The sequence below is a fragment of the Lathyrus oleraceus genome, chromosome 1 (genome assembly GCF_024323335.1).
Source record: "Lathyrus oleraceus cultivar Zhongwan6 chromosome 1, CAAS_Psat_ZW6_1.0, whole genome shotgun sequence".
NCBI lineage: Eukaryota > Viridiplantae > Streptophyta > Magnoliopsida > Fabales > Fabaceae > Lathyrus > Lathyrus oleraceus.
In genome coordinates, this window is record NC_066579.1 from 175,633,022 (window position 1) to 175,659,976 (window position 26,955).

The 26,955-nt window shown below is 33.7% G+C and overlaps 4 protein-coding genes across 5 annotated transcripts; 2 read left to right on the forward strand and 2 right to left on the reverse strand.

Annotated features, from left to right (window-relative positions):
* The first annotated feature begins 4,852 nt into the window (after nt 1–4,852).
* On the forward strand, nt 4,853–6,051 carry LOC127125861 (ethylene-responsive transcription factor ERN2). The gene has a single exon (XM_051054715.1). It carries the CDS (start codon nt 4,907–4,909, stop codon nt 5,969–5,971), a length of 1,065 nt encoding a protein of 354 aa, XP_050910672.1. The 5' UTR covers nt 4,853–4,906; the 3' UTR covers nt 5,972–6,051.
* An 80-nt stretch (nt 6,052–6,131) lies between these two features.
* On the reverse strand, nt 6,132–8,474 carry LOC127125850 (tubulin alpha-3 chain). 2 transcript variants are annotated; one of them, XM_051054703.1, is made up of 6 exons: nt 8,350–8,474; nt 7,759–7,976; nt 7,327–7,526; nt 6,648–7,156; nt 6,433–6,553; nt 6,184–6,347 (listed from the first exon to the last, which is right to left on the reverse strand). In XM_051054703.1, the coding sequence occupies exons 1-6, from the start codon at nt 8,460–8,462 to the stop codon at nt 6,270–6,272; spliced, it is 1,239 nt and encodes a 412-aa protein (XP_050910660.1). In that variant the 5' UTR covers nt 8,463–8,474; the 3' UTR covers nt 6,184–6,269. The 2 variants fall into 2 exon arrangements, with proteins under 2 accessions (XP_050910651.1, XP_050910660.1); XM_051054694.1 differs by having other exon boundaries at nt 6,132–6,553.
* Nucleotides 8,475–17,549: 9,075 nt separating this feature from the next.
* LOC127125873 (superoxide dismutase [Cu-Zn] 2) lies at nt 17,550–19,902 on the forward strand. Its single transcript, XM_051054724.1, has 4 exons — nt 17,550–17,702; nt 18,487–18,795; nt 19,156–19,209; nt 19,674–19,902. The coding sequence occupies exons 1-4, from the start codon at nt 17,609–17,611 to the stop codon at nt 19,700–19,702; spliced, it is 486 nt and encodes a 161-aa protein (XP_050910681.1). The 5' UTR covers nt 17,550–17,608; the 3' UTR covers nt 19,703–19,902.
* Nucleotides 19,903–20,777: 875 nt separating this feature from the next.
* LOC127125882 (eukaryotic translation initiation factor NCBP) lies at nt 20,778–23,932 on the reverse strand. The gene is made up of 6 exons (XM_051054736.1): nt 23,643–23,932; nt 23,013–23,105; nt 22,814–22,918; nt 22,597–22,674; nt 21,185–21,304; nt 20,778–21,076 (listed from the first exon to the last, which is right to left on the reverse strand). The coding sequence occupies exons 1-6, from the start codon at nt 23,814–23,816 to the stop codon at nt 20,945–20,947; spliced, it is 702 nt and encodes a 233-aa protein (XP_050910693.1). The 5' UTR covers nt 23,817–23,932; the 3' UTR covers nt 20,778–20,944.
* Nucleotides 23,933–26,955: the final 3,023 nt, after the last annotated feature.

Consider the following 26,955-nt stretch of genomic DNA (forward strand, 5'->3'; position numbering starts at 1 on the left):
AAATCTGTTCGGATTTTACTTGCTATCGCTGCATATCATTATTATGAAATATGGTAGATGGATGTCAAAACTGCTTTCCTTAATGGGAATCTTCTTGAGGATGTGTACATGACACAACCTGAAGGATTTGACATACCAGAAGAAGCCCAAAAGATATGTGAGTTACAAAGATCAATCTATAGATTGAAGCAAGCTTCTAGAAGCTGGAATCTTCGTTTTGATGAAACAGTAAAACAATATGGATTCATCAAGAACGAAGACGAGCCTTGTGTCTACAAGAAGGTTAGTGGGAGCATGATCGTTTTCCTGGTATTATATATAGATGACATATTACTCATTGGAAATGATGTCCCTACCCTGCAACAAGTAAAGTCTTGGTTGGGGAAATGCTTTTCTATGAAGGACCTAGGTGAAACAGCCTATATATTAGGAATCAGAATCTATAGAGATAGATCACAAAAATTGGTTGGCCTAAGTCAGAGTACGTACATAGACAAAGTGTTGAGACGCTTTAATATGCATGATTCCAAGAAAGGATTCATACCTATGCAACATGGCCTGTGTCTATCAAAAACACAATCCCCTTCAACTAAGGAAGAAAGGGATCGCATGAATAAGATTCCATATGCATCTGCAATAGGATCTATCATGTATGCCATGTTATGTACTCGACTAGATGTCTCGTATGCTTTGAGTGCAACGAGTAGGTACCAATCTGATCCTGGTCATGCTCATTGGGTAGCTGTCAAGAATATCCTTAAGTATTTGAGAAGGACTAAGGACTCATTCTTGATATATGGAGGTCAGGAAGAGCTGGATGTAATTGGATACACCGATGCTAGCTTCCAGACAGATAAGGATGACTTTAGATCGCAATCTGGTTATGTGTTTTGCTTAAACGGTGGCGCTGTGAGTTGGAAAAGTTCAAAACAAGATACAGTTGCTGATTCTACAATCGAGGTCGAGCATATTGCTGCCTCAAGTGCAGCAAAGGAAGTTGTTTGGATCAAAAAGTTCATTAGTGAACTTGGCATAGTTCCTAGCATTGTGGATCCCATTGGTCTCTATTGTGATAACAATGGTGCTATCGCACAAGCTAAGGAACCTAGATCTCACCAACGATCCAAACACATATTTAGGCGTTATCACCTCATTCGAGAGATAATAGATAGAGGAGATGTGAAAATATGCAGAGTACCTACACTTGACAATATTGTTGACCCATTGACAAAGCCTCTTGCGCAGCAGAAGCATGATGGCCATACTAGATCTATGGGCATTAAGGGCATGCCTGATTGGCTCTAGTGCTAGTGGGATATTGTTGGTGTAAGCCCTAGAGGCCAATACTTTTGGTACTTGTATCAAATTATTTATTAATAATAAAAGGTTTTTTCTTTACTATGTTTGTCTAATAAAGTCCCTAGAATAGATAGTCCGTTTAATGGATCAAGTATGACTTAATCATGAGATCACATTAAACATAAGGACACTATTCTTAAAGTATCCATAGTCGAGCTTTATTGTGAAATGGGATAACATTAAAGCATTAAGATTATTATGAATATAGACTGATGATCACATCTCATGGATCATGGATAAGGAGTTATCAAGTCTTAAACATAGGTATGAATATTAAGAGTGATATTTATACTGGATTGACCCGCTATGAGAATACTATATAGAATGTTATGCAAAGTGTCATAAGTTATTCTCATGGTGATAATGGTGTATACCACCCTTTGACCGGAAACCACTATGGACCCTAGATGTAGAGTCGAATGCCTTATTGTTGATCAAACATTATCCGTAACTGGATGACCATAAAGACAGTTGATGGGTACTCCACGAAGCATGCTAAGCGACATGAGTGACCTAGATGGAATTTGTCCATCCTGCGTAACAGGATAAATGTCTATGGGCCCAATATTGAACTGGACAAGGATGACACGGTCTATGCCTTGTGTTCAATATAGACATAAGGGAAAAAAGGTAATTGTACACATAAGTATTATCACAAAAGGATTTGTCAGATCACATGACATTTTCGTGTCTTGGATAGCAGTGATATGTTGCTAGATACCGCTCACTGTTTCTTATGTTAAATACGTGATTTAATATAATTGCCAATGCCGCGAAAACGTACAAGGTCACACACAAAAGGACAGATTGATGAGAGATAGAGTAACTAAGGAACACCGTAAGATACGATGCAATTAAGTGAATTGTAGAACATCGTAAGGTACGGTGTACTTAAGTAGAATACGAAATATGGTAACGTACCACACGCTTAAGTGATTTTGGCATATTATAAGATATGGGCCACATACACTTGAGTGAACTTTTTAGCTTGCAGCCCACACAAGTGGTTCTATAAATAGAACCCTTGTGCAGAAGCATTCATGTAGTTGCAGTTTCGTTTCTCTCTCTCTCTCACTCAAAGCCTTCATTCGTAGCAGCTAGCACTGAGATTGAAGGAATCCGTTCGTGTGGACTGAGTAGAGGCGTTGTCATCGTTCAACGTTAGTGATCGCTCCGTAGATCTGCATCAAAGGTTACAATCGCCACAAGAGGTAACGATTTTATCACTGATCATGCTCATTCATAAGGATCACTAAAGGAGAAAATTTAAATTCCTCTACGTTATGGATCGCTCTTCTCCGTCAAACTCATCATTAGAGGCAACTATATTGAGGATTGTGGTAATTAATTGACTAATTTAGATAGTGGTTGATTTTTTCTATCTTAGTTAATCCATTTGGTTTCACGCATATCCGATATTTCCATTAACGGATCGTTTAAACGATTGTGATCTAGGGAGTTTTCGCAACCGTTGAAAACATTTTTAAAAAGCGCTAAATTTTAAATACTTATCTATTCAACCCCCCTTCTAGATCGGTACTATCGTCTAACACTATTATCATGCATCCTCGATTGACAATGAAAGGAAAATATAATTTAACAAGTTTAAGCTGAAGAAAAAATGAAGATTTAACTATTTTATGAAGTACATTTTATTGTTATAAAACAATGATTGATGAAATGTAATGTTAGATTTACGTTAATGATTGTCTATGTGTTACAGATTTTATGCATGTCATAGGAATAATCGATATTAATTTATATTGTTGTTCCCATTTCTACAATTGTTTCTCGTTTGAGAAAATAGAGAATATTTTAGAGATATGCTTTCGTAACAACTACGGAACTAAAGATCCAGATTTGTTCAACTTTGTTTTGGTATGGGTTTGAGTTTTGTCTGAGATATGGACATTTTGGATGTGTTAGGAAGTGCACTTCTGAATTTTAGAGAAATTATTGATTTTTTATTATGGTGTGTGAGCATCTCTATGGGTGAATTAAGCAACCCCTAAAAATCAAAGTCAAAACCTAATATGTAGACTTACTTTTAGGTTTGACCGTTTCAAAAGCTTGATTAATCTATTAGCTTATTTAAAAGCATATTTTATCTAAACATATGTAACTAAACATTTCATTAAGCTAATAAATTCAAAAATCAATGCTACTATATCTTTTACATTGATATATTTGAGATTACCTAACAACATTAATTTTGGGAGACTATTTATATAAAAAAAATATGACATTGTTCATAAGGTATTTTCAACTATTTTTAGTAATTAATTAAGATTTCAAAATAATTAATTTTTTATATTTTAATTCAAAATAATAATAATAATTAAATTATTTATATTTATTTAAATAAGTAGATCTCATAAGTTTAAAAAAAAATTATAGCCTTTGCATATAGTTTTATAAAAAAAATCAGATTTTTTCTATTTAAAAGAAATTTAATCTAGCATGAACTTCAATAAGCTAGCCATAATCCCCTTTGATCTGATTTATTCTCATCCATACTACCAATTTAAACATTTAGAAGATATATAATAAAGAAAATTGAATAAAAATATTTCTTGATTTAATATAACCATCTAAAAAGTTAATTTAAGAAAAAAAACTTACTACCAATCTAAACATCTAGAAGACATATAATAAAGAAATTTGAATAAAATATTTCATGATATAAGTCAAATTAATTGAAATGCCTTTTTGTAGTTTTCTTATTACCTTTCTTAGTCAAATGACAAAGAAGACAATGACAATGTCCCATGTATCACAAACATGGATTGGTTGAAGATGGAGGATAAAGTGGTGTTGTCGGTGACGTGAGAAAAAGGTTGCAATTTACAACAAACACAGTCTACACGACATGATCATATGTATTAAAATATCATAAATTAATGAAAAATGACTTTGTCCAAAATAAGTGCCAAACATGAAAACATTTGAAGTCTTACTATTTGGATGCATCTCAAAATCAATTTTGAACCTCCATGTGGAGACCATTCATGCTACATCACTACTATATTTTCAATAGAGGACAAACACTAACTTCTTTGGTTTTTCTAGTATTGTTTTTAATCAAACCTTAACTTAAGGTTTATGTATATTTTTAAGTTAAGAAATTTATTAAATTCTACATGTTTATTTGTGTGGTGGTTACATAATTATTTTAAAAATTTATGTGAAACTATGGCTTATCTTTTTATTTTTATTTTATTTAAAAAGTATTAGAGGTACAACTAAAATTAAATCAAATTGATTCTTTTTTGTTTCAACATCCAAATTGAAACTTGACTATGTCAAAGTCATGTAGTGCCAACAAACGAGACAGGTATATCGGTCATTTTGAATATGAAAATGTGAAGTTGTCTTCATCATTCATAATTTAAAATATTTAATAAAAACAATGATTAAATATTATAATAAATATTCTTGTAGTTTGTTATATTAATCCCACTTGACACCTTTTTCTTATTCATATATATGATTCACAAATTTATAGCAACAACATGAAAGTTGAGTAAGAAACTTTGCATTATACTCGATGGAGATTCAATTTGAGGAACAAAAGAAGAGTTTGAGACCAAAAAGGAGCAACAAATTGTTCAAAGGTGGAAACAAAAAGAGTGAAACAAAAAACAAGTTTGTTGGGGTGAGACAAAGACCATCAGGGAGATATGTTGCTGAGATTAAGGACACCACACAAAACATAAGAATGTGGCTTGGAACATTTGAGACAGCCGAGGAAGCCGCGAAAGCTTACGACGAAGCCGCGACACTTCTTCGTGGCTCCAACACTCGCACCAACTTCGTCACACATGTTTCCTATGATTCTCCTCTCGCTTCTCGAATTCAAAATCTTCTTAACAATCGAGAAAATCGAGAAAAGGGTTCTAGAAAACAAGTAGAAGAAAATATGGAGGTCAGAAGCAACACCACGGTTAACAATCGAGAAAATCGAGAAATGGATTCTAGAAAACAAGAAGAAGAAAATATGGAGGTCAGAAGCAACACCACGAACACCACGAACCGTGATACCACAACTAATGATAATACCAATAATTTCAATGTTAATAGCACCACTAACGTTACTACTAATATTACTAGTGACACGACTAGCAATAGTAATACTATTAGTAGCATCATTGACACTATTCACATGATTAGTGGTACTACTGATAGTACTAGTGCTAGCAGCGTGACTACTAACACTAGTACTACTTCGAGCAAAAACAACATTGGTGAAAATATTGAAAACTCGATTTCTAGTGTAGCAACAATGCAAAACACAAGATTATTCGATGATGCATATAGGCCGGATATGAGAAATTTCTACGAGTATGAGTCAAGTTACAATAAGTCCAATGTTTCATGGGATTTTGGACCTATTTTTGATAACTTTCCTTTTGGTCAAGGGTTGGACATGGTTGATGAATTAGGGGTTTCAGAATTTGAAAGGATGAAAGTTGAAAGACAAATATCAGCTTCACTTTATGCAATTAATGGTGTGCATGAGTACATGGAAAACTTTCAAGATTGCAATGAAGCTCTATGGAATCTTTCACCCTTTTGCTCATTTTTATGTTCAAACAATATGCATCAAGTCTAAATCTCTCTCTTTGTTATACATCTATTTGTGTGTAAAGACTAATTTTTCAAATTAGACAGAATCATTGTTTTAACATTTTTATATTTTAAGACTCAGTTACTATACATGAATTAAACGCACTTCATTCTCATTTGAATTTTTGTGTGCTACTAATCATCTGATTCCTAACGGAAGTTCGACTCAAAAGTAAGTAAAATCTGACCAATGATCGATCCAGATTCATAGCCAAACATATCATACAACATAGAAATATAGATACATACATTAAATCAAATTCAATAATCTTCTACTCCTTCATCTACACCATCTTCACCAACTTCATCATAATCCTTTTCAAGAGCAGCAAGATCTTCTCTAGCTTCCGAAAATTCTCCTTCTTCCATTCCTTCACTAACATACCAATGAACAAAAGCTCTTTTTGCATACATTAGATCAAATTTGTGATCAATCCTGTTGAATACCTCAGACACAGCTGTATTGTTGCTTATCATACAAACCGCACGTCTCACCTCGGCTAGATCGCCTCCCGGGACAACGGTCGGTGGTTGGAAGTTTATGCCACACTTGAATCCAGTTGGACACCTAAAAAAAGTTAATTTGTCATCAGTATGATGTTTTGTCATTTAATTATAAGCGCTTATCTTATCGCATAAGTTAGTGATATAGTTATAGTTACCAATCAACAAATTGAACTGTTCTCTTTGTCTTGATATTCGAAACTGCGACATTAACATCTTTCGGGACAATATCGCCGCGATACATCAAGCAACATGCCATGTATTTTCCATGTCTTGGATCACACTTAACCATCATACTCGACGGCTCGAAAACAGCCCTAGTGATCTCGGGAACGGACAACGTTTCGTGATAGGCCTTCGCGGATGATATCACGGGCGCGTAAGACGAAAGCATGAAATGGATTCGAGGATAAGGTACGAGGTTAGTTTGGAATTCGGAAATGTCTACGTTGATTGCACCGTCGAATCTCAACGAAGTTGTTAAAGACGAGATACTTTGCGATATTAATCGGTTCAAGTTTCTGTATGTTGGTCTTTCTATGTCTAAAGATCTTCTGCAAATGTCATAGATTGCCTCATTGTCTAAAAGCACAACTACATCACTATGCTCAATGTGAGAATGGTTCGATAGAACAGTGTTGTAAGGTTCGACAACCGCGGTCGACACCTGCATGTTCATAATCACATTATCATTATCGTATAAGTTATAAGTTGTTTTTATAAGTTATTTTGAAAGTAAATGAAAATACGTTGAAAACAACTTATCAGATGTCAAATAGTCTTACAAGTACTTATGTCAATCTAAATAAGTTGTTTTCCGATTTTCCTTAGCCTAACCTGAGGAGAAGGATAAATGATGAAGCCGAGTTTCGACTTTTTTCCATAATCCACAGACAATCTCTCTAGAAGTAATGATCCTAAACCCGAACCAGTTCCACCACCAACCGCATTGAAAACCAAGAAACCTTGCAAGCCAGTGCAATTGTCTGCTAATTTTCGGATTCGATCTAGACACAGTTCTTCAACTTGTTTTCCAACTGCATCATAAGTATTCAATCAAATCAAAATTTAGATAAACAACTTCAATACACTTAAGTTTACGAAGCACGGACACAGATATAGAATCCGATCACAATATTGATTCATCAACACCAATGATAACTAAGAAAAACGAATTATTCAAATATATTACATGTGTCAGGATCAGACTGATCTGTGTCAGACACCAGGAGACTCAGACACCAGAGACACCTTCGATTTGTGACTAACCTGTATAATGTCCCCTTGCGAAATTATTAGCAGCATCTTCCTTACCAGAAATTAACTGTTCTGGATGAAAGAGTTGTCTGTAAGAACCAGTTCTAATTTCATCAATTACAGTTGGTTCTAGATCAACAAATAGAGCCCTTGGAACATATTGGCCAGTTCCAATTTCACTGAAGAATGTGTTAAATGCATCATCATGTTTTGGCTCATTTGATACATCACTGCAAAAATATATGAATTATTAACACAGATACCAAACACGAAACTGAAATTTAAATGCCGACGCTTACAAAAAAAAGAAAAAGTGAAATATTTATAAATAACTTTATATATCGGTGTCACAATACATCTTCTATATGATTTATCTCATGATTTAAGATCAATATTTTGAACAAGATCGATCACTTTTCTTCTGCCAATCATTCAAAGATTTCTTATACACAATTCATCATATGTCTATGAATAATATGTTATAATTTATAGCTTTGGGATATCTATATTTGTAAATTTTTATTAAATCTATGAAAAACTCAGAGCTACATAATAAAAAATAATATATAGAAATAGAATTAAAAAATAATTTATAATAAAAACCTGGGCATTGTTCCATCTGGTTGAATGCCATGTTCAAGGCAATATAACTCCCAACATGAATTGCCGACCTGAATTCCAGCTTGTCCAATATGAATGCTAATTATCTCTCTCATTTTTTTTAATTTTTATTTCTAAATTCTTTTATTATGCATAACAATGGAAAACAATGATCATAAAAATTAATCACAAGGATGAGAGAAAACCAAGAAACAAGAATTTTGTATTCTCTCCTTTCTTCTCTTAATTGGTTATAATTAACAGAAAACTTGAATATGAGAGTGCATGCATGATGTTCAAATGTCAAAAATATTATTGAGTTTTAATCCATTGATTAAATACTTAAATTAAAGAGTGGTTTTGGATTAGTATTAATCTAGTACCTGTCATTTGGAAACAACTGTTTGGTGGATTTGTAAAGAATTCAAGACAAATAGTGTATTTTGCATATATATATATATATATATATATATATATATATATATATATATATATATATATATATATATATATATATATATATATAGAGAGAGAGAGAGAGAGAGAGAGAGAGAGAGAGAGAGAGAGAGAGAGAGAGAGGAGAGAGAGAGAGAGAGAGAGAGAGAGAGAGAGGAGAGAGAGAGAGAGAGAGAGAGAGAGAGAGAGAGAGAGAGAGAGAGAGAGAGAGAGAGAGAGAGGAGAGAGAGAGAGAGAGAGAGAGAGAGAGAGAGAGAGAGAGAGAGAGAGAGAGAGAGAGAGAGAGAGAGAGAGAGAGAGAGAGAGAGAGAGAGAGAGAGAGAGAGAGAGAGAGAGAGAGAGAATTGTTTAATTATGATACAAGATAATTATAGAGACAAAATATTATAGTTACAGTAATTTAATTATGACTAATTATAACAATAATAATCTATTATATCACATATAACAGTCGAATCAAGAGGTTCACAGACGCTTAGACTAGTCTGAAAATCATCAAAGAGAATGCGAGGAATTCCTTTGTTGAAGATGCCTGCAATTTGATGTTGGGATGGAACATGAAGAACACGTGCTGACAACGAGCTACTTTTTCTCGGAAAAAAATGAATGTTCATCTCAATATGTTTGGTATGTTGATGTTGCACATGATTACCAGAGATAAATGACACTAACATTGTCACAATACACCAAAATGGTCCGAGGAATAAGAAAATGGATGAGGAGGATCGTGGAAATCCAATGGATGATGCATGTAAATAGTCTCATAGAGATCACCATGTAAAAATGCATTATGTACATCCAGTTGATGAATGGGTCAGGATTTTGATAGAGCAATGGTGAACACTTTATGAATGGTAGTTGGTTTCACCATGAGGCTAAAAGTCTCATCATAATCCACACCTGCAAGTTGTGACTTGTGATCACCTACAAGCAGGGTCGGCCTTGTGCAAGTGCAGCATGTGCTGCAGCACAGGGTCCCAAATTTTAGAGGGCCCCAAATTTTGAAATTTTCAATTTTTTCCATAAATATTAATAAAAATAAATAAAATGTTATTAGAAAAATTCAATAATTGAAAGAAATATTAGTATAAAAACTCAATAAATACAAAAACCAAAATTGATCAAAACTCAAAATAGTTATAATTAAATTTATTTTTAATTAATATATAATTGTATTTTTAATAAAAAAATTTAATTATTATAATTGTATTTTTTAAAAAATTAGGGCCAATTTTTTAAATTAGAACGGGGCCTCCGATATGATTGGGTCGGTCCTGCCTACAAGACGAGCCTTATAATGCTCAAAGGAGCCGTCATAATTTTTCTTATGCATAAAAATTCAGATAGAGTGAATAAGATTAACATCACAATGACGAGGAACTAAATCTCGCGTCTTATTTCTAATAAGAGCATCAAATTCATATTGCATTGCGGATTTTAAATTCGGGTCGGATAATGCTAGTTTGGGGTTTTTAGGTATGTAAGAGATGTTTAAGTCAGGTTGACAGACTGATAGGGTAAATATCTTCGGGGATTTAACAATGCTTTTCATGCTACGAATGGTGATGGTTTGTGCAGGTGGAGGTAGACGTGGTTGAGTTGGTGGTGGTGATGAAGATGAGGTTGTAGTGGGCGAGTCGATCAGGGAGTTATGAGATAGTGATTGTTGGTTTCTGGGTGAGGGTGGTTGGTCAGTTGTGGTTGCTGGTGTTAGTTACGTATGTGCAACGGGTTGTGATATTTGATTTTTCCACTGATGTACCATGTAAGACGGTATGCCATCATATAGGAAGTTATAAGAGTGAGGCGAAGAAGAATATATCTTGGTGAAGGGAAATTGGGTTTCATCAAAGATAACATGCCTCAAAATTATTAATTTTATGTTTGACAAATCATAACATTTGTAGCATCTATGATTCAGCAGATAACCTAAGAAGACAGACGGAGTAGAGCGGGGTTGTAACTTATGAATGTTAGAGGACGAGAATAAAGGATAGCATAGATAACCAAAAACCCATAAATGTGTGTAGGTGGAATTCCGATGATATAAGAGTTGTATTGGTGACTGATTTTGAAGTGTTTTACAGGAAAGAATGCTTAAAAAATAAGTTGTCACGATGTGAATATAATAATGAGCTATTTCAAAAATATTGCATTGATGATGCCAAATAGATGTGAATATAATAATGATTAAAAAATATAATAAATAAAACATATATATTGATATAAATGTAAATAAAAAATTAATCATTTAAAAATATTACATGATGTATTTCATGTATCTCAACTCTAGAAATTTGTACTAGATCTTTTTCAACTTATCCTTCCGGATATCATTGAAGTTGCAACAAACTTCGCTTTCCAACTGCAACCTAGCTTTATAGTAGATTATGTAGTGAAATCTATAAGGAATTAGGAGATATCATTAGTTAAGGTGATGTGGAAGAATGCAATCCCGGAGAATCTACGTCAGAATTTGCACCTCTTCAGGTAATTCTTTAAATTTCGAGGACATAATTTATTTAAGGGTGAGAATGTAATATCACATTTCATTTTTGTTACATTTCATTATCATATTATGGTATAAGCATTACTATCCACTTAATGTATTCCCTCTAAATTAGAAATGAGGAAGGGAAATTTTGGCATTGTACATAAGGGCAGGTTGGTCATTCTACCTTGTCATATAAAGATCCAAAGTAGAGTCTTCCTTATATTTTACACTTAGGATTTTGAAAAATTAGAGAGAAGAGTGAGTAAGGGGTGGAATACATGAAGAGAGAAAGAGGAGGGTGAAAGAGTGCCCAAGGTTCATCTTTCATCTTGCATGTGAGAAATTTTTTATCACTTCAGAAGAAGAGGAAAGTAAATGAATCAAAGATCATCTAATCAACTTGATCATCTTTTTTCTCCTTCAAAATTTAGTATTTCATCAATTGGAAGGTGGGGCTTTCTAGGTTTGTAATTTGGGTAAGCAAGTAAGGAATTTCATGTGGGAGTTAGGTTTCTAGGTTCAAACCCTTATGTTATTGCATGAATAATTGTGGTTCCATGTGTGTAAATTGTTGTTGATGTGTTTTCCATGTTTCCTTGTTTTTTGAGTAATTATGTTGAGATGTATGTTGGAAGTTCATGGTTGTTGCAGGTGAAAAATGAAGAAATATACCGAAGGAGCATTACAAATTGTAATGCCCATTATGGGTTGGTCGTAATCTCCTTAGGTCCTTGTGTGTGTGTGTGCGTGTGTGTTAGATTAAGAGGCATTACGGGATGTGATACGCATTACGGGTTGGCCATAATCGTCTAAGATTTTTGTATGGGGGAGGCTTAGCCTATTACGGCCTGGCTGTAATCACCCCAAACTTCCTCCTCCCCTCACTCCTTTTGACCAATCATGATTTTAGGTCTATTTTATTTCCTTTTATAATTTATATGCTAAGAAACTTTCAATTAATGAATAGACAAAAAAATGTTTCATCTAGTGAATGTAGTAGGAGTATGATAAATAAATACTTGGTGACTATGTGATGTTGTTTAATAAGTAAGTTAAAACAAAGTGAGAACAAAGAACAGTCCTAAGGAACTATAATAGGAATGTGAGAATGAACCTTGGATTGTTATATGTATCGTTAGGATGTGAATATACGTGGACATTGGTTTCGAAAAGTGTCATACGGTGAACTGACCTTAATGGATTTTTAATCGCAATGTCGCGGTTAGCAAGAGTCGCCACCGACTTTTCTTTTATCCTATAAGGAAAGGTGGAAAAGAACAGGAAAGACCTTAATTTTAAATTCTTAGGTTCGGGAGGTACGTTATACAAAGGGAAGGGGTTAGCACCCTTTGTATCCATGGTTATCCATGGGCTCTTAATTGCTCAATCATTTATGTTTTCTAGTTTGAAAAAGGTGGTTGAAAAATGTATGAAAAATGTTTTGAAAATGAGAATTTAACTTTGTAATGATTCTTGCATGAATGTATACAAAGTGATTATCTCGTTTAATTTTGAAAATAGTTTAGAAAAATATAACTTGGCAATGATCCTAGTACGGATGTATGCTAAGTGGTGATTTTCTAAAAAGGATGTTTGAAATGTGTGAGGTGTGAATAGTATATTTTTTTTGTTATGAATGAGCAATTAAGGGTTGTACCTGTCCGAGGTCTTTCCGGGCATTTCCTATCCTTATGAGGGTAAAACTGTCCTTACTATTGAGAAGTAAGTAGTTTTATCCTGGGGATGTAGAAGGGTCATCGTAGGGTCATCGATAGGTCATTGAAGGCAACAGTTGTGAGGATACCTTAGCATTCGAAGGGACTATCATCATTTAACCGTAGGCTACACCGAAGGGTCATCGAGGGACGAAATCGTATTTTTGAAGGCAACATCCGAGGGACCATGATGATTTAACCGAAGGGTCTTTGCTAAGGGTATCCCCACATTCGCGGGACATGACCGTAATACCGTAATCGTGGGGTAAAAAAGAGAGGTCCGATATCATTTATTTAAAGTCCATATTTTAACATTCATTAGGTAATTATGATGAGTTTCCATCTTAAAATCAACACATTAAAATCAATACATTAAAAATTAATACATTAAAATTAATTAGGCAATCAATATGAATCTTCACATTAAAGTGAAGTAATTTGGAATTCATCTCCACGAAGGTCTCCCACACGTAAAGTGGAGTACCTAGCCGGCCACTTCCTCGAGAATATGCAAGCTTTACACAATTCAAACACACAGGTGAGAATACCAAGATACAGTGCAATAGGAAATTGCACTACTAAATGGACACAACAGTCATAAAGCCAAGTGATGCATGATTATGATAAGACAAACATAAGACAACCACAAAAAACAGCTACTGGTACGTTCGCCCCGGCCTCGCCTAGCGAAGGCTTAGCGAGGACTCGCTACAGGCTCGCTTAGCGAGGTGCTAGCGAGCGGCGACAGATTTTGAGTTTGACAATAACATGGCTTCTGTAACCCTGGACTTCATAGCATTTCATTATATGAACAGCAAGGCAGTATTATTCAAGTACATTTAAATTTGCATGTGAAACCAAATTGCATTCGAAACTTCAATCATGATGCCTTATGTATATAGAGATTATAATTTAAAAGCGTAGAGCAATAGTGATGCGCAAACCTGTGGCAGCTGAACGGTAACACTGGATTGGCAGATGGCTTTTGGTATCGGGCGGAGTTGGGCGGCGGTAGCTTCAGAGCGAATGAGCGGCCTTCAGGGTTTCTATGCCAGGGTTTCCGTCTTTTCAGTCCGTCTTCGTCTGTCTGTGTGTGTCTTTCGTGGCAGAGGAGCTGGTATTTATAGTAGTAGTGGTGGTGACCTAATGGGCTTAAAATGAGGTCCAAAATTTCAGAATTTCGCAAGCTTCGCTAGGCGAAGGAATTGCTCGCCTAGCGAGCAAGCCATTCTGGGCCTTTTTCTGGATCTGATGCTTCGCTGGGCGAGTGTCATGATGAAATGTTCGCTAGGCGAAGGAATGGCTCGCCTAGCGAGCAAGCTATTTTGGGCCGCCTTTGGATTGGGCCCGTTGTGAGCTGGGCTTTTGTCCATTTGATGTCAGTGCCTTGCAGAACAAGTCGGAGGGTCTTGGAAAATGCTTTGTAATATCAACGGGCAAATTTTGGGGTATGACAAAAAGGAAACAGTTAAAATACATATGATGAATGTTGAGACTCCTTGCACATACCAAGGGTGTAGCTTGTAATCATAAGGGTAAATCAGGCAAAGGTAGTAGGTCACACCATAAAACTAGCCTTAGTGGAAAGGATTAGTAGGAAGTCACATATTTCGTAAAACTAGGCTTGATAAGAGACGTGTTATTAGGTAGTTGACGTTCTGTGAGGCTAACCATATGTTGAAGTTTACATGGTACGTTTAAGCGAGTGCATTGACATTCATACATTATATGAGGCTGATTATGCCTTGATTCTCCTTATCTTATTTGTTTGATACGTGAGTGATATAACCTAGTAGAAACTTGAGTAGCTCTAGATGACCTTATTACCGAGAGGACTAGTGATTTTAATAGGACCCTACTGAGATAGTATTAACTCAACTCGTGTTGTTGATTATATTTTCAGATGAGAAGGTTTCTAGAAAAGGAAAAGGCAAGATGACTTGAGGAGTACTTGAAGACTTACTTATGCTTTGTTTCTATTGTGTCTTCTTAGAATTGTTATATTTAGACATGTTGTATATATGTATGCACATTGTTGTAGCCTATGTGTTTTTCATGTAATTATGCAATTTATGTAATATTTGATGTTTCAGTACCAGCAATTCTCTTAACGTGATGATTCTTGACACTATCATATTTTGGGGTATTACATTTATAATAAAAAATTTAAATAATATTCACATCAAATAAAATTTACTTTTAAATTTAATAATATTGAACCCATGAAATGTGAATTATTTAAATGTGATTTTTTAATTGTTGATAAGTTCCAGATTTATGTTAAATATTCTGACACTTATCTTCTTATTTTACAAGTAATCATCATAAAAACCCATGATTTATCTATAAAAAGTATTTAAAAAAATAATTGTTTGGACTTTTCCTATATGCATTTATCAAAAACAGGTGAAAATAACTAAAAAACCACGAATAAGAACGAAGAAAACAATCAAAAGTAAACCATGGCAGATCAAGGCACGCTAAGCCCCATTCACAAACGTGTTGGGTGCCATATAGGGCTAGGAGGCAGCCCCTGGTGCAAATACTTCATGGTGAAGTAAGGGTTAGCACATTAGTCAAGAGGGTGGTACAAAGGCGACTATGGACACGTGGAATACATGCAAGCATTGCTTGCTATAGAAGAAAAGCTGGCTAGTTAGGGTGTTATAGAAGGGGAGGCGCGGTGGGCGAGAGGATGGTGCGACCAACGCGAGGCTCAAAATTTTACCTATAAATAGAAGTTCTCAATTCAGTACAATGGGAGTTTAGGCGGATTGGAGGAGTATAGGATTGGAGTAGGTTCACTCTGATCTACAATAGAAGGATAAGAAAGGAAGTTTTAAGGTGGAAGCGTTGTTCAGGTGATAGGGCAGATCTCGTTTTCGAAGTTAATGTCACTGGAAAGACCAGTTATTACGCTAACCATGTGTATACGTAGCTGCAATTTCTATTGTTGGAGTTATATGTAGTCATTATATTCATGTATTAAATAGGTAATGGTGTTTTATGTGAATCTATTCATGTTGTAATATTAATGACTCTTAAATCTTAATGTTTGTTTTAGCTTTGCAATCTAAAACTTATTTTTATGGTGTGACATGACATCGAAAGGTGTTTGTCATTACTTGATCCAAGATAATCACCTATTGAGTACTAAGCCTAGACAAATGTATAGGCTAAATATGAACACGCGTTGTAGCAGGATCGATGTGGAGTCTCGCTCATTTGCGATTGTTGGAACTTAATGCTCTGTGTTGGTTAATAGTAACATATATCATTCTATTGGGTAACACTAATGTCACATTGTGGAGACTGAAAGGGATACAAATGAGGGTGACAGGTGGTAGTATTATACGTTGCGTAGAGGAGCATATTACTGACCTATGAATGTGCATGATGGATACGTAATGATGAAATCTATCCATAATAAGCATTCTTACTATTAACACTAACATCTCCAACTTTACTTTCTATCATTTATTTTCTGTTATTTACATTTACCGCGTCACAACAATTGATCTGATTGAAGTTGAACCAATTGATCTTTCCTTCTTCCATTTCTTGCTCCCACGAGTTCCCTCTCTCTTTCTAGCATGATTTTATCCCCCATTTAAAATGAAGGACTCTATCGTTTTTTAAATATGTCAAGGGAAAAAGACTTAATTGTTCCTCCATAACAATCACTCTTCAAAGATTGCCCTTCTTCCTGTCATAGTTTATTTTACTCTTAATTACATGAATTTTAATTAATGGGATTTTGTCAAATTGCTAAGACCCACATTACTGAAGTTTAATCGAGAGCATCAAATATCTGGACCACGTTTCAGTGACTTTGTGGTGGCAAAATTACCATAACTTTACCTCTATCTCTCTTGTTTTCCCGTCTCCCTCGTCTAATTTTCATTTCTTTTTTATTTCGTTTTTCAAAAACTATCCTAAATAATACTAAAGTTACCGTGACCTTGCTACCACAAAGTCACTGAATCTTGAATCTTAAATCTGTTTTCCAAATATATGTATGTATTTATCTTTAGGCACTCATCTTAATTCAATTAGATTTTTCAGTTTAAATCTATTATGTATTATCGAAAATTGTATAGAAAATTCTTAGATGAGAATAACTACTATAACACATAGTTATACACATAGGCAATTACAATTTTTTATTAATAAAAAATAAAAATAAAACCTTCTCTCTCCTTCATATCACAACCATTTTTATGAATTTAATTAAATAAATAAATATTAAAAATTTTCTCTCTTTCATTTATAAAAATATGGATTTAAGTGTGTTTCCATACGAGTATTTCTCAAATTGTATTCAATATTTTGAAGAAAAAAAATATCAAAATGGAAATAAGTGTACAAATATGATATCATATTTAATGTTCTTTTTTTAAAAATAAATAATGTGTTTATTGAAAATTATATTCCCTTTAGTAGTTTGATTATTTTTAGGAAGGAGAATAATGGGGGGTTTATGGGTCTTGACACATTTAAAAAATATATATTGATGACAAATTTAAAAATTAATTTAAAAATATTTAAAATTTGTTAAATTAATTAAGATATCTTTTTAGAGACAGTATTGTATGATATGGAAGCAGCAAAGGGAACAGTGAAAGCTGTGGCTCTCCTCGTCGGAGATAACAACGTTAGAGGTTCTATTCAGTTTCTTCAATACCTCAATGGTTCTTTCTCTCTCTCTCTCTCTATTCTTAGCTTCTTATTTATTTTTTATTTATTTTTAAATTGTTAATTCATCTATTGATTCATGAATATATGTTTCGTTTTTTAATCAGAATCGCTGTTTCAACGCCAAAATTTGATAACATAACTTTCCCTGAGTGGTTAATAGGTATATCAAGAATAGATAACTCGTGTATGTAAGATTTGAAATTCTGTAAATTATGGTTATTTTGATTCTTAAATGTGCTAAGAGTTGTCATTATAGTCCTTGAATGTATGGAAATTACAAAAACATTCGTTTTTGTATCTTTTCTTAGTTAATTTGGTCTTCGAATGTGTCTTTCATTAGTTAGTTTGGTCCTTGTTCTGTTCGGGAACCAGAATTGTTGATATAGGTTCTTGATGTGGTGGAGCAAGCTACTCTGGTGCGGTTGCGCGGGGTGAACCCCCCAAGTTAGTCCGTGAATAAAAGGGGAAGAGTGAATTGTGAATAGAATCATACCTTTTTTGATGTTCACGGTTTATATGTTGGGTATGTAGCCGGCCCAAAACAGTCCTTAATTGTGTGTTTTGTTAGTCAGTTTAATCGGTATAAATACAAACCATAAACACATTTAGGGATGTTTTTGCAATTTTAATACATTCTGAGACTATAATTTCGATATGAAACCAACGATTTACTTTTTTAAAGGGTTTGAATCTCGGAGCTCTTACTTACGATAAACTGAGCTGGCTAAACGGGACATTTATGTTTCATTGCGAGTAATTATGGTTGTGATTGTGCAGGGAATTATACGCATGTGACTGGAAAGATAACAGGGTTATCGCCAGGTCTTCATGGCTTTCATATTCATGCCCTTGGTGATACCACCAATGGCTGCATCTCTACCGGTCCTCACTTCAATCCACTGAAGAAGGATCACGGAGCTTCTACGGATGATGAGCGACACGCCGGTGATTTGGGTAACATTGTTGCAGGACCTGATGGAGTTGCTTTGATTTCTATCAAAGATCGACAGATTCCACTAAGCGGAGTTCATTCGATACTCGGGAGGGCCGTCGTTGTTCATGCTGATCCGGATGATCTTGGAAGAGGTAAGAATTTGTTGTGTGCTTCAAATGATTCATCTCTCTCAGTCCTTGATATCTTTTGTTTAGTTCCCGGATGGATAATTCTACGAGTCAATACCCATGTATGTGCGTGTTTTCTTATGTAATCCTATTCAATGAACCACGCTCGTTTGTTTGTCGATGTTTCTGCTTCGACACAATGTTTGTGATAAGTTAATAGGCTACCTAATCTCTAGAATTATGCTTCACTCATAGTTTAATCTTTGAATTTGTTTGTGAGAATGTTAGCTGTGCAGCATTGACACTTTACATTGAATGCGTGTTTGGTGTCGGACATCGACAAATGTGATTACATTACTTATTCAGATTTTTATAATGGAATAGGTGGACATGAACTCAGCAAGACTACTGGAAATGCAGGCGCAAGAGTAGCATGCGGTAACATTTCCCTTATTCAGATTGTTTATGAATCATAATCTACTTACTCTAGGAGTTAGGTCCATTTCATACATGATTAGTTGGTAGATTTAGCAATCTCTATGGTACAACATTTCAAAAATTCAAGAAATAAATAATCAAATGAAGTAGGTTGAGATGGACCCTATGCAGCCTCTCCGGACAAATTTCAGCTGTTAGATTAATCCTCATGCTGAGGTGTGGCTAGAGGCTGCAGAGGATCTATGGAAATTGGTTAAGCTCGGCGTCACGGAAATGGCAGCATGAAATGATCAAGTTGAGTTTAGTTTAACCAAAACAGATCCTCTACAGACGACGGTATGATGCAGATGTAGATGACTGTAGACCGTACAGCCGACTATAGAGGATCGAGATTATAGTCTAACACGGCCTAATGTTTCTTGATTTATATGTTTAAGATTTAACAATTGCTAATTTTTTACCAGGTATCATTGGACTCCAGTCATCTGTTTAGGATATTTGGACTACAAATAATTGATAATCTTCATAAATGGTGTATACAATGTAATGTTGATTTCTCTATAAAACTGCAATTATGTTGTAACTACATTTATAGCAGTTCCAGTAATTACAAGTTCATAAGTTTTCTTTATGCTGAGTTGTAACTGTTGTCAAAGATTTCATCCAATAATATAGATCAAATGGTTGTGATTATGAGTTTTTAATTTGTTTAACCAAGACGAATTGTAGTGTTTATCTTTAGATTAATAATTTGTTGTAGCCCCCTATTTCAAAAAGAAGGTAAAAAAAACTGTATTAAATTTAATAAGGTCTTCGAGGCTTTGTTCACGCGACACATGTTTACAAAGTATGTTATAAACGTCTTATATACAACTATAAGCCCCTATTGTTCTCATGTAAAGATTTGTTTTTGGATAAATTTCTTTGTTTTAACATTTGATCTTATACAATTTTCAGGTCATTTCTAACTAGCTCTTGGTTATAATACTTTGATTACTTGTCTTCATTTCACTCAATTTAAATTTGAATTGATTCAAATTCAATTTTATATTTTTACCATTAAAAAATAATGTTTAATTAATCTCCCTCAAAATTTTATGCTGTTGATGGCAGATGATAGCCGCCTATATATTTACCATGGCGGATGACGGTCCATAGCCACTGACATATTTACCTGCAGAGAGTCTAACAATCTCTATGTACCTCCAAGATGATATTTGATAACACTGCTCAACGCCCTTCTTTACATCTCTTGTTGCAACATTCTATCATGTTATTGACAAGATATTGTTCAGCTTAGCAAACCCAGCCATCAAACACAACACTTCTATAAATCCATGATCTTTTATGAAGCATCTGAATTCAAAATTGTCAGTGGTGCAACTCTCTGACATTCAATCAAACATTAGACCCAAATCAACCAGTCCGAGTTTTTTCAATGCATCTTATTAGGGTTTCAGGACTGGAGCCATGCCTCTTTCCTTCGGCAAGTTGAAAAGCAAACCGGGTAAAGTTATTTACAACAACAAAGCAAGACAAAAACACAATTTAAAGAGTGAATCCTCAAGTAACCAAATGAAACTTTCAATAAAGCATTCAAAATGTTGCTTCGTACATTTAATTCAAAAGTCAGAACCAGTCCTGAAACACCCAACATCATCATTAGACTGTGGCCAATGACCACAAGTATACAAAAGCGTCAGTCAAGGGGACTTGGACAAGCACAGTTGTATCTCTAGCCTCTCAACCAAGTATTCCTGTAAGATGAATTGTCTCGCAGAGAAGCGTCGTGGGGCTTGTACTCCATAACATAGCTGTGAGGAAGCTTTAAGTGACGCTTAATCGAATCTCTCAAAGCCATTACAGCCTGCACGAGAAACCAGGAATATTATTAGGCAGACATAAATGAGTATACATTTTGAGCACATGAGCATGTGCGTGCAAATGCACAAATAGGTTAAAGAATGATGCCAACCTGATTATCAGAAGCATTGCGGTTCCACACACTCACTATATCCTCGTTGAATCGAATGCTTAGTACTGCACCGCATATGTTATCACCATAATCCAACTGGTCACCCACTAAAGCAAGCACCTGCATTTTGCATGTAATACTATTACAATTTTTAAGTCTCCAACAATAAACAGCAGATATAATTTAATCCAGGGCATAGATCATGAGATCAAACAAATTCACCAATCAAGAGAGACTCCAAAGATAATTTTGCTGATCTGTAACTAACATAAATAAATAATTAAACTTAAAACAGGGCAAGAAGGGTGTCTAATCAATAAAATCAAGTGGAAACCAAATAAGAATCATAACCATATCCTTTGTTTGCTACAACATTTTTCCTTTTTTATGTTAACATCCAAAGAACCAGCATTATTCACTGAGGTAAAATTAACACAATTTTGCACATATGATCGTGTAATAGCTGTATGCCAAAAGGCAGTAAGAGTTTTTATCATTGCAAGGTTCATGATAAATGGATAGAGTACCTGCAATATGCAAAATAGTGTTCTAAACAAACGCAAAAGCTATAAGGACAAGAAGCAAGTCGAAGGATTCAAGATGCCAGTCGTGTATAATAATAATAACAAAGGAAATCATAAACTCTTTACCAAGTGCTCAAATGAGAGGGCTCTAAGACATGTTTTAAAATAACTAAGTGCTTATGCAGAAACTCTCTATCAAACAAAAGAAATCATAAACCCTTGCAAATAAAAATCCTAATCCCATTTGCATCGTGCTTTTCATATTCGGAGAATACAGTTTCTATGAAAACGAACTTGTGGAAATTGATGAATACAGTTACTTTCCAAATTCATTTTTGACAATGCTTCCTTCTGAGTTATCAGGAACACCAACTTTATTATTAGATAGAAAATATTCATTAACCAGTTTACATCTTGAAACCTCAATCTTATCAAACTTAAGATTCTTCCTAAAGATCGGGAGAGGGTGAAGAGCCATATGGACTTAGAAATTAAGTAACATATATGAAGCATGCCAGAGACAAAAATTCTATATTTTAAAATTGGAATGGAATTTAACACTAGGTTATTGCCTTCAGTTCAGTTAGGGCAAAATGTAACAACAAAAACATTTCAGACCCGTAGAGGATTTCAAATACTCAACTTGTATGGCAAATTTGGGTATCAAACTACCAATAACAACAGAGACTCATCCTAATAGATGGGATTGGATCAGCTACAGGTATAAATCTACGTGACTGGGATCTATACGAACCAAATTTTCAGTAAAAGTATTTAGAGCAACAAATTTGAAGAATTATTCAATAAAATTAGTGTTAAGATTTTCCATAATCATGACAGGAGTTTATTAACAGATGAAACAGGACAAAGAAACATATGTTCACTAACCAGGTCCTCCCAAAAACGACCTGAGACGGCCTTTTTGAATCGTATAATCCATTTTCCACCATTGCAGTTAGCAGAGTCCTTCAAAAAAGTCACACAGTGAGTCAAAGCAAAATAAACAACATTCAGACAAACTTCTAGCTTTCCCTCCAGAACAGAACAGCTCATAAATTTCAATACCAATAAAATGAAACATAAACCAAGGCTACTACGTATATACCTCCCATAACGGACGAATTCCTTCTTTAAAAAGGTGCAAATCTGTTGGACTAGGCAAAGAAGCAGGACGAGAAATATGGCAATAACAGACCCAAAATCCTTCAACCTATTAACACAAACAATTGCCACATTAATGAAATTTAAAGTCAAGAATGAACCTAAATCCCACACAAGACCCCCCAATATAGCAAACATCTTACCGTACTGAACTCAACAATCTTCTTTATGTTGTCCTCATATGACTGATTCCGAATCCCAGGTACCCGACGAGTGTACCAAAATACAAACTTGCTCTGTTCAAAGAAATCACCAACACGAATCAAATCAACCAAAATGCCAAATCGCACTAAGATCTCATCCCAGCAAAATAAAAAAGAGAGAAATAAACATAAACCACCACGTACAATCAACAAGACCGTCAAAGCATTAAAAGCCTATCAATCTTAACATATCTGCTTCAAAAAAATAACAACCCTATACATTTAACACGTCATCCAATCAACTCTTCAACAATTAGAATAATTTCTAAGGTCAAATTGAAATGTTCTCGAAGGCATAGTGATATATCAAAGCAAGCTAATCTTACTCAAAACCTCAAGAAAAGTTTTAAAAAACAACCCTAAATCTTATTTTCTTCACTATCTTCAAAGAGCACTAAGTTTGTCATAATAACAAATTAACAATACTCACAACCCAAAATGTTTTTATCACAATTATAAATAAAAAACTGAAACTAAATAGATTGCGCTATGCATCAAAATTGACCTAACAAACAACGAATTATAGACATAAGAAACACTAATTAGGTTTTTGAAGTGTTTGCGAAGAACCTTTAGAGGGTGAAGACCAGCTTTGAGTTCACGTGATTGTCGCTCTTCGGTTTCTTTGATATTGTGGGAATCAGAAGCTAATTGAGGAGAAGAATCAGCGATTTGGTGAGAGTTTTCTGAGTTGTTGTTGTTGTTGTTGTTCTCTGATGCGTTCTTCGCTGATGTGAAATCCATTGCGGTTTCTTAAACCCTAATTCCCTTTTGCTTTTCGTTTTCGCGTTCAGTGTTGAGTTTTTCGGACCAAAGAGGGAGACGGAAATGGTGTTAGGCTTTATATGTAGCACATGCTTAGAATTTCTCATTTTATTTTTTATTAATAATTAATTATATTTTTAAATAAAAATAAGTCAATTTAAAATAATAATAATAATAATAATAATAATAATAATAATAGTACTAGAAGGAGATAAATAACATTGTATACGTGATAATATAACTTAAAATTCGTTGTGGGACATAAAAAATTAAAGAGCTAATATAATGCAATTAAACAACTTGATTTTTTTAAGTAAACAACTTGATAAAATTTAGTTTATCTATTAACTTATTTCAAAAAGTACTTTTTTTTATACTAAAATCAACTTTTATTAATCAAACATTAATACACTTGAGGGTTGAAAGTTTATTATCCTTATATGTCCAATTGAAATGACCTGACATCAATGATACCCTAGTTAGGTGGTGCGCTGTTTCGTTGATGTCTTTGTTGAATGAGCGAACTTCATTGTCTATCCTGTCTCTCTAATTCTCTAATCTAAAATTCATCAACACATTATTTTCTCGTCGTTATATGAATTATGTCTTCTTCATTGTTTATCACTTTCACCATCTCCAAACTATCAGTCTCAAAAACTACCCTTTGGTAGTTGCTCTAAATCGCTTTGTCAACGGAGATTTTCATTGCTAGGGTTTCTGCATTTAAAGGGTTGTTATCTCTGATTCTTCTATTGGAGTAAGCTTTCAAATTTTTCCTTTCTTCATCACGAAAAGATAGCCCATAAACCACAATATCCTTCTTGAATCAAAACATGTGTTCGTGTTACATTTGATCCAACCGGGATTAGGGTTCCAATTGTTAATACCTTTATCGATGGCTTCCTTCTACTTTTGATTCAAGTATTTTATCACTTCGTCGTGATTGTTAATTTTAGGGTTTTATTAGAATCGTATATCTTAATACCGATGATGTTCCTTTTGTGCATGTTGAGGCTCAGACTTTGTCTCTCCTTCATCACTTTCTTCTTATCACTTTTATCATTGGGTTGATTCGAGTTAATGTTGTTTCGGAAGGGAGAAGTATTATTAAGATCCATAGTGTTACCTTTTCTATGCTTAGAGGTTGAACTGAGCTCAACAACCAATGTATGTTATGAAGTTAAATGTTTCTTAATTTTGTCTTTTTGATTATGCATGTAATCCTTTATTTGTTTAACATTTAATCTTCTGTTAATTTCAGTATTCTCAGGCTCCTTGTCTTTCTTTCTGCTCTCCCTTTGCCATCTATTATGCAAATAAGTCTTCACATATTCCTTACTTTGAGTGAGCCACTTATTAAAATTGCTAACCAAACCTTATTGAAAAATTCAAAAAGAATTTGTGAAGTCTGAATTTTTAATATATCCGATACAATCACATGTTACCAAATTTTTTAAATATTTGGTATATAGTTTAACATAATGTCTTAAAAATTTGGAAAAATTATCCAAAACAATTGATTTAAACCATTTTTTCTCTAAAAATTTGGTAAATATTTATGAATTTCACAAAAATTCAAAATAAATTATCCAAAATAATTAGTTTAAACCGATTTTTTTTATAAAAAATATTCATGAAATTTTCAAAAATTCATTACATATCTCAAAAATCTAATAAAAACTCATATAAATCATTATAATATAAAGATTTTGTTAAATATCCGATATAAATATCACAAAAGATTTTTAAAATCCAAATTTTTTAATTTTATTAATTTAAAAATATGTTGATAAAAGTGTAATGAAGGTGTCAGATTAAAAAAAAAAAGTTGTCAAAACAAAAACTCGTAATCTTAATAAATTATTAGGATTCATTTTCAGCAATTTCGATCTGACAACCTAATTGATTAATTTCGATCTGACAACCTAATTTATTTGTTGAAATGTTTTATAAACGAAATGGTGGGAAAAAATAGAATATATTTGCCAATTATGTCATCTATGCCTTCCAAATAGAGTGAAAAACCAAGATATTTTTAAAATCATTTACTATCCTTAACTCCAATAATTCAATCTAATCAATAAAATCAAAGAAATATTAATAATATTGTTTATCAGTAAAGAAATAATAATAAAATTATATATGATATTTGACCAAAAAAAATATATATGATATTTAATTTAATGTATTTGCTAAAAAAAAATTAAAAGAATGAAAGAAAATTATTTACCATTTTATAACATATTTGTTAATTCAAAAGTAACAATATTATTGATAATAATCTATCAAATCAACAAATATGTTGGAATAATCTATAATCTAAGAAAACATAATGTTATGGATAAGACATTACTACCCTTTGCTCTTCTATTGCCACATCACAGTTTTGAGGTTACTTTCAGTCCTAAAAATATATTTTTAAAACTAGGTTTGTAACATGATGTACATAATCGAAAACGGCCATGACACGTTACTTCTCTATTCACCAACAATATACTTTTTCTATTTTTAATATTTTTTGCTTACAAACAATTTAAAATCACACTCCACATAGCCATATACTTCTTCCATCACGTTACTTTATTCAACTTTATTTTTTTTTCAATTTTAAAACACCATACTATCTATTTGGTCATATCTTCTTTATTGTTGCCCTACTTTTGAATTTCCCATACACATTTCTACCATTTGCTCTTCTATTGCCACATCACAGTTTTGAGGTTACTTTCAGTCCTAAAAATATATTTTTAAAATTAGGTTTGTAACATGATGTACATAATCGAAAACGGCCATGACATGTTACTTCTCTATTCACCAACAATATACTTTTTCTATTTTTAATATTTTTTGCTTACAAACAATTTAAAATCACACTCCACATAGCTATATACTTCTTCCATCACGTTACTTTATTCAACTTTAATTTTTTTTCAGTTTTAAAACACCATACTATCTATTTGGTCACATCTTCTTTATTGTCGCCCTACTTTTGAATTTCCCATACACATTTCTACCATTTGCTCTTCCATTGCCACATCACAGTTTTGAGGTTACTTTCAATCCTAAAAATATATTCTTTAAACTAGGTTTGTAACATGATGTACATAATCGAAAACGG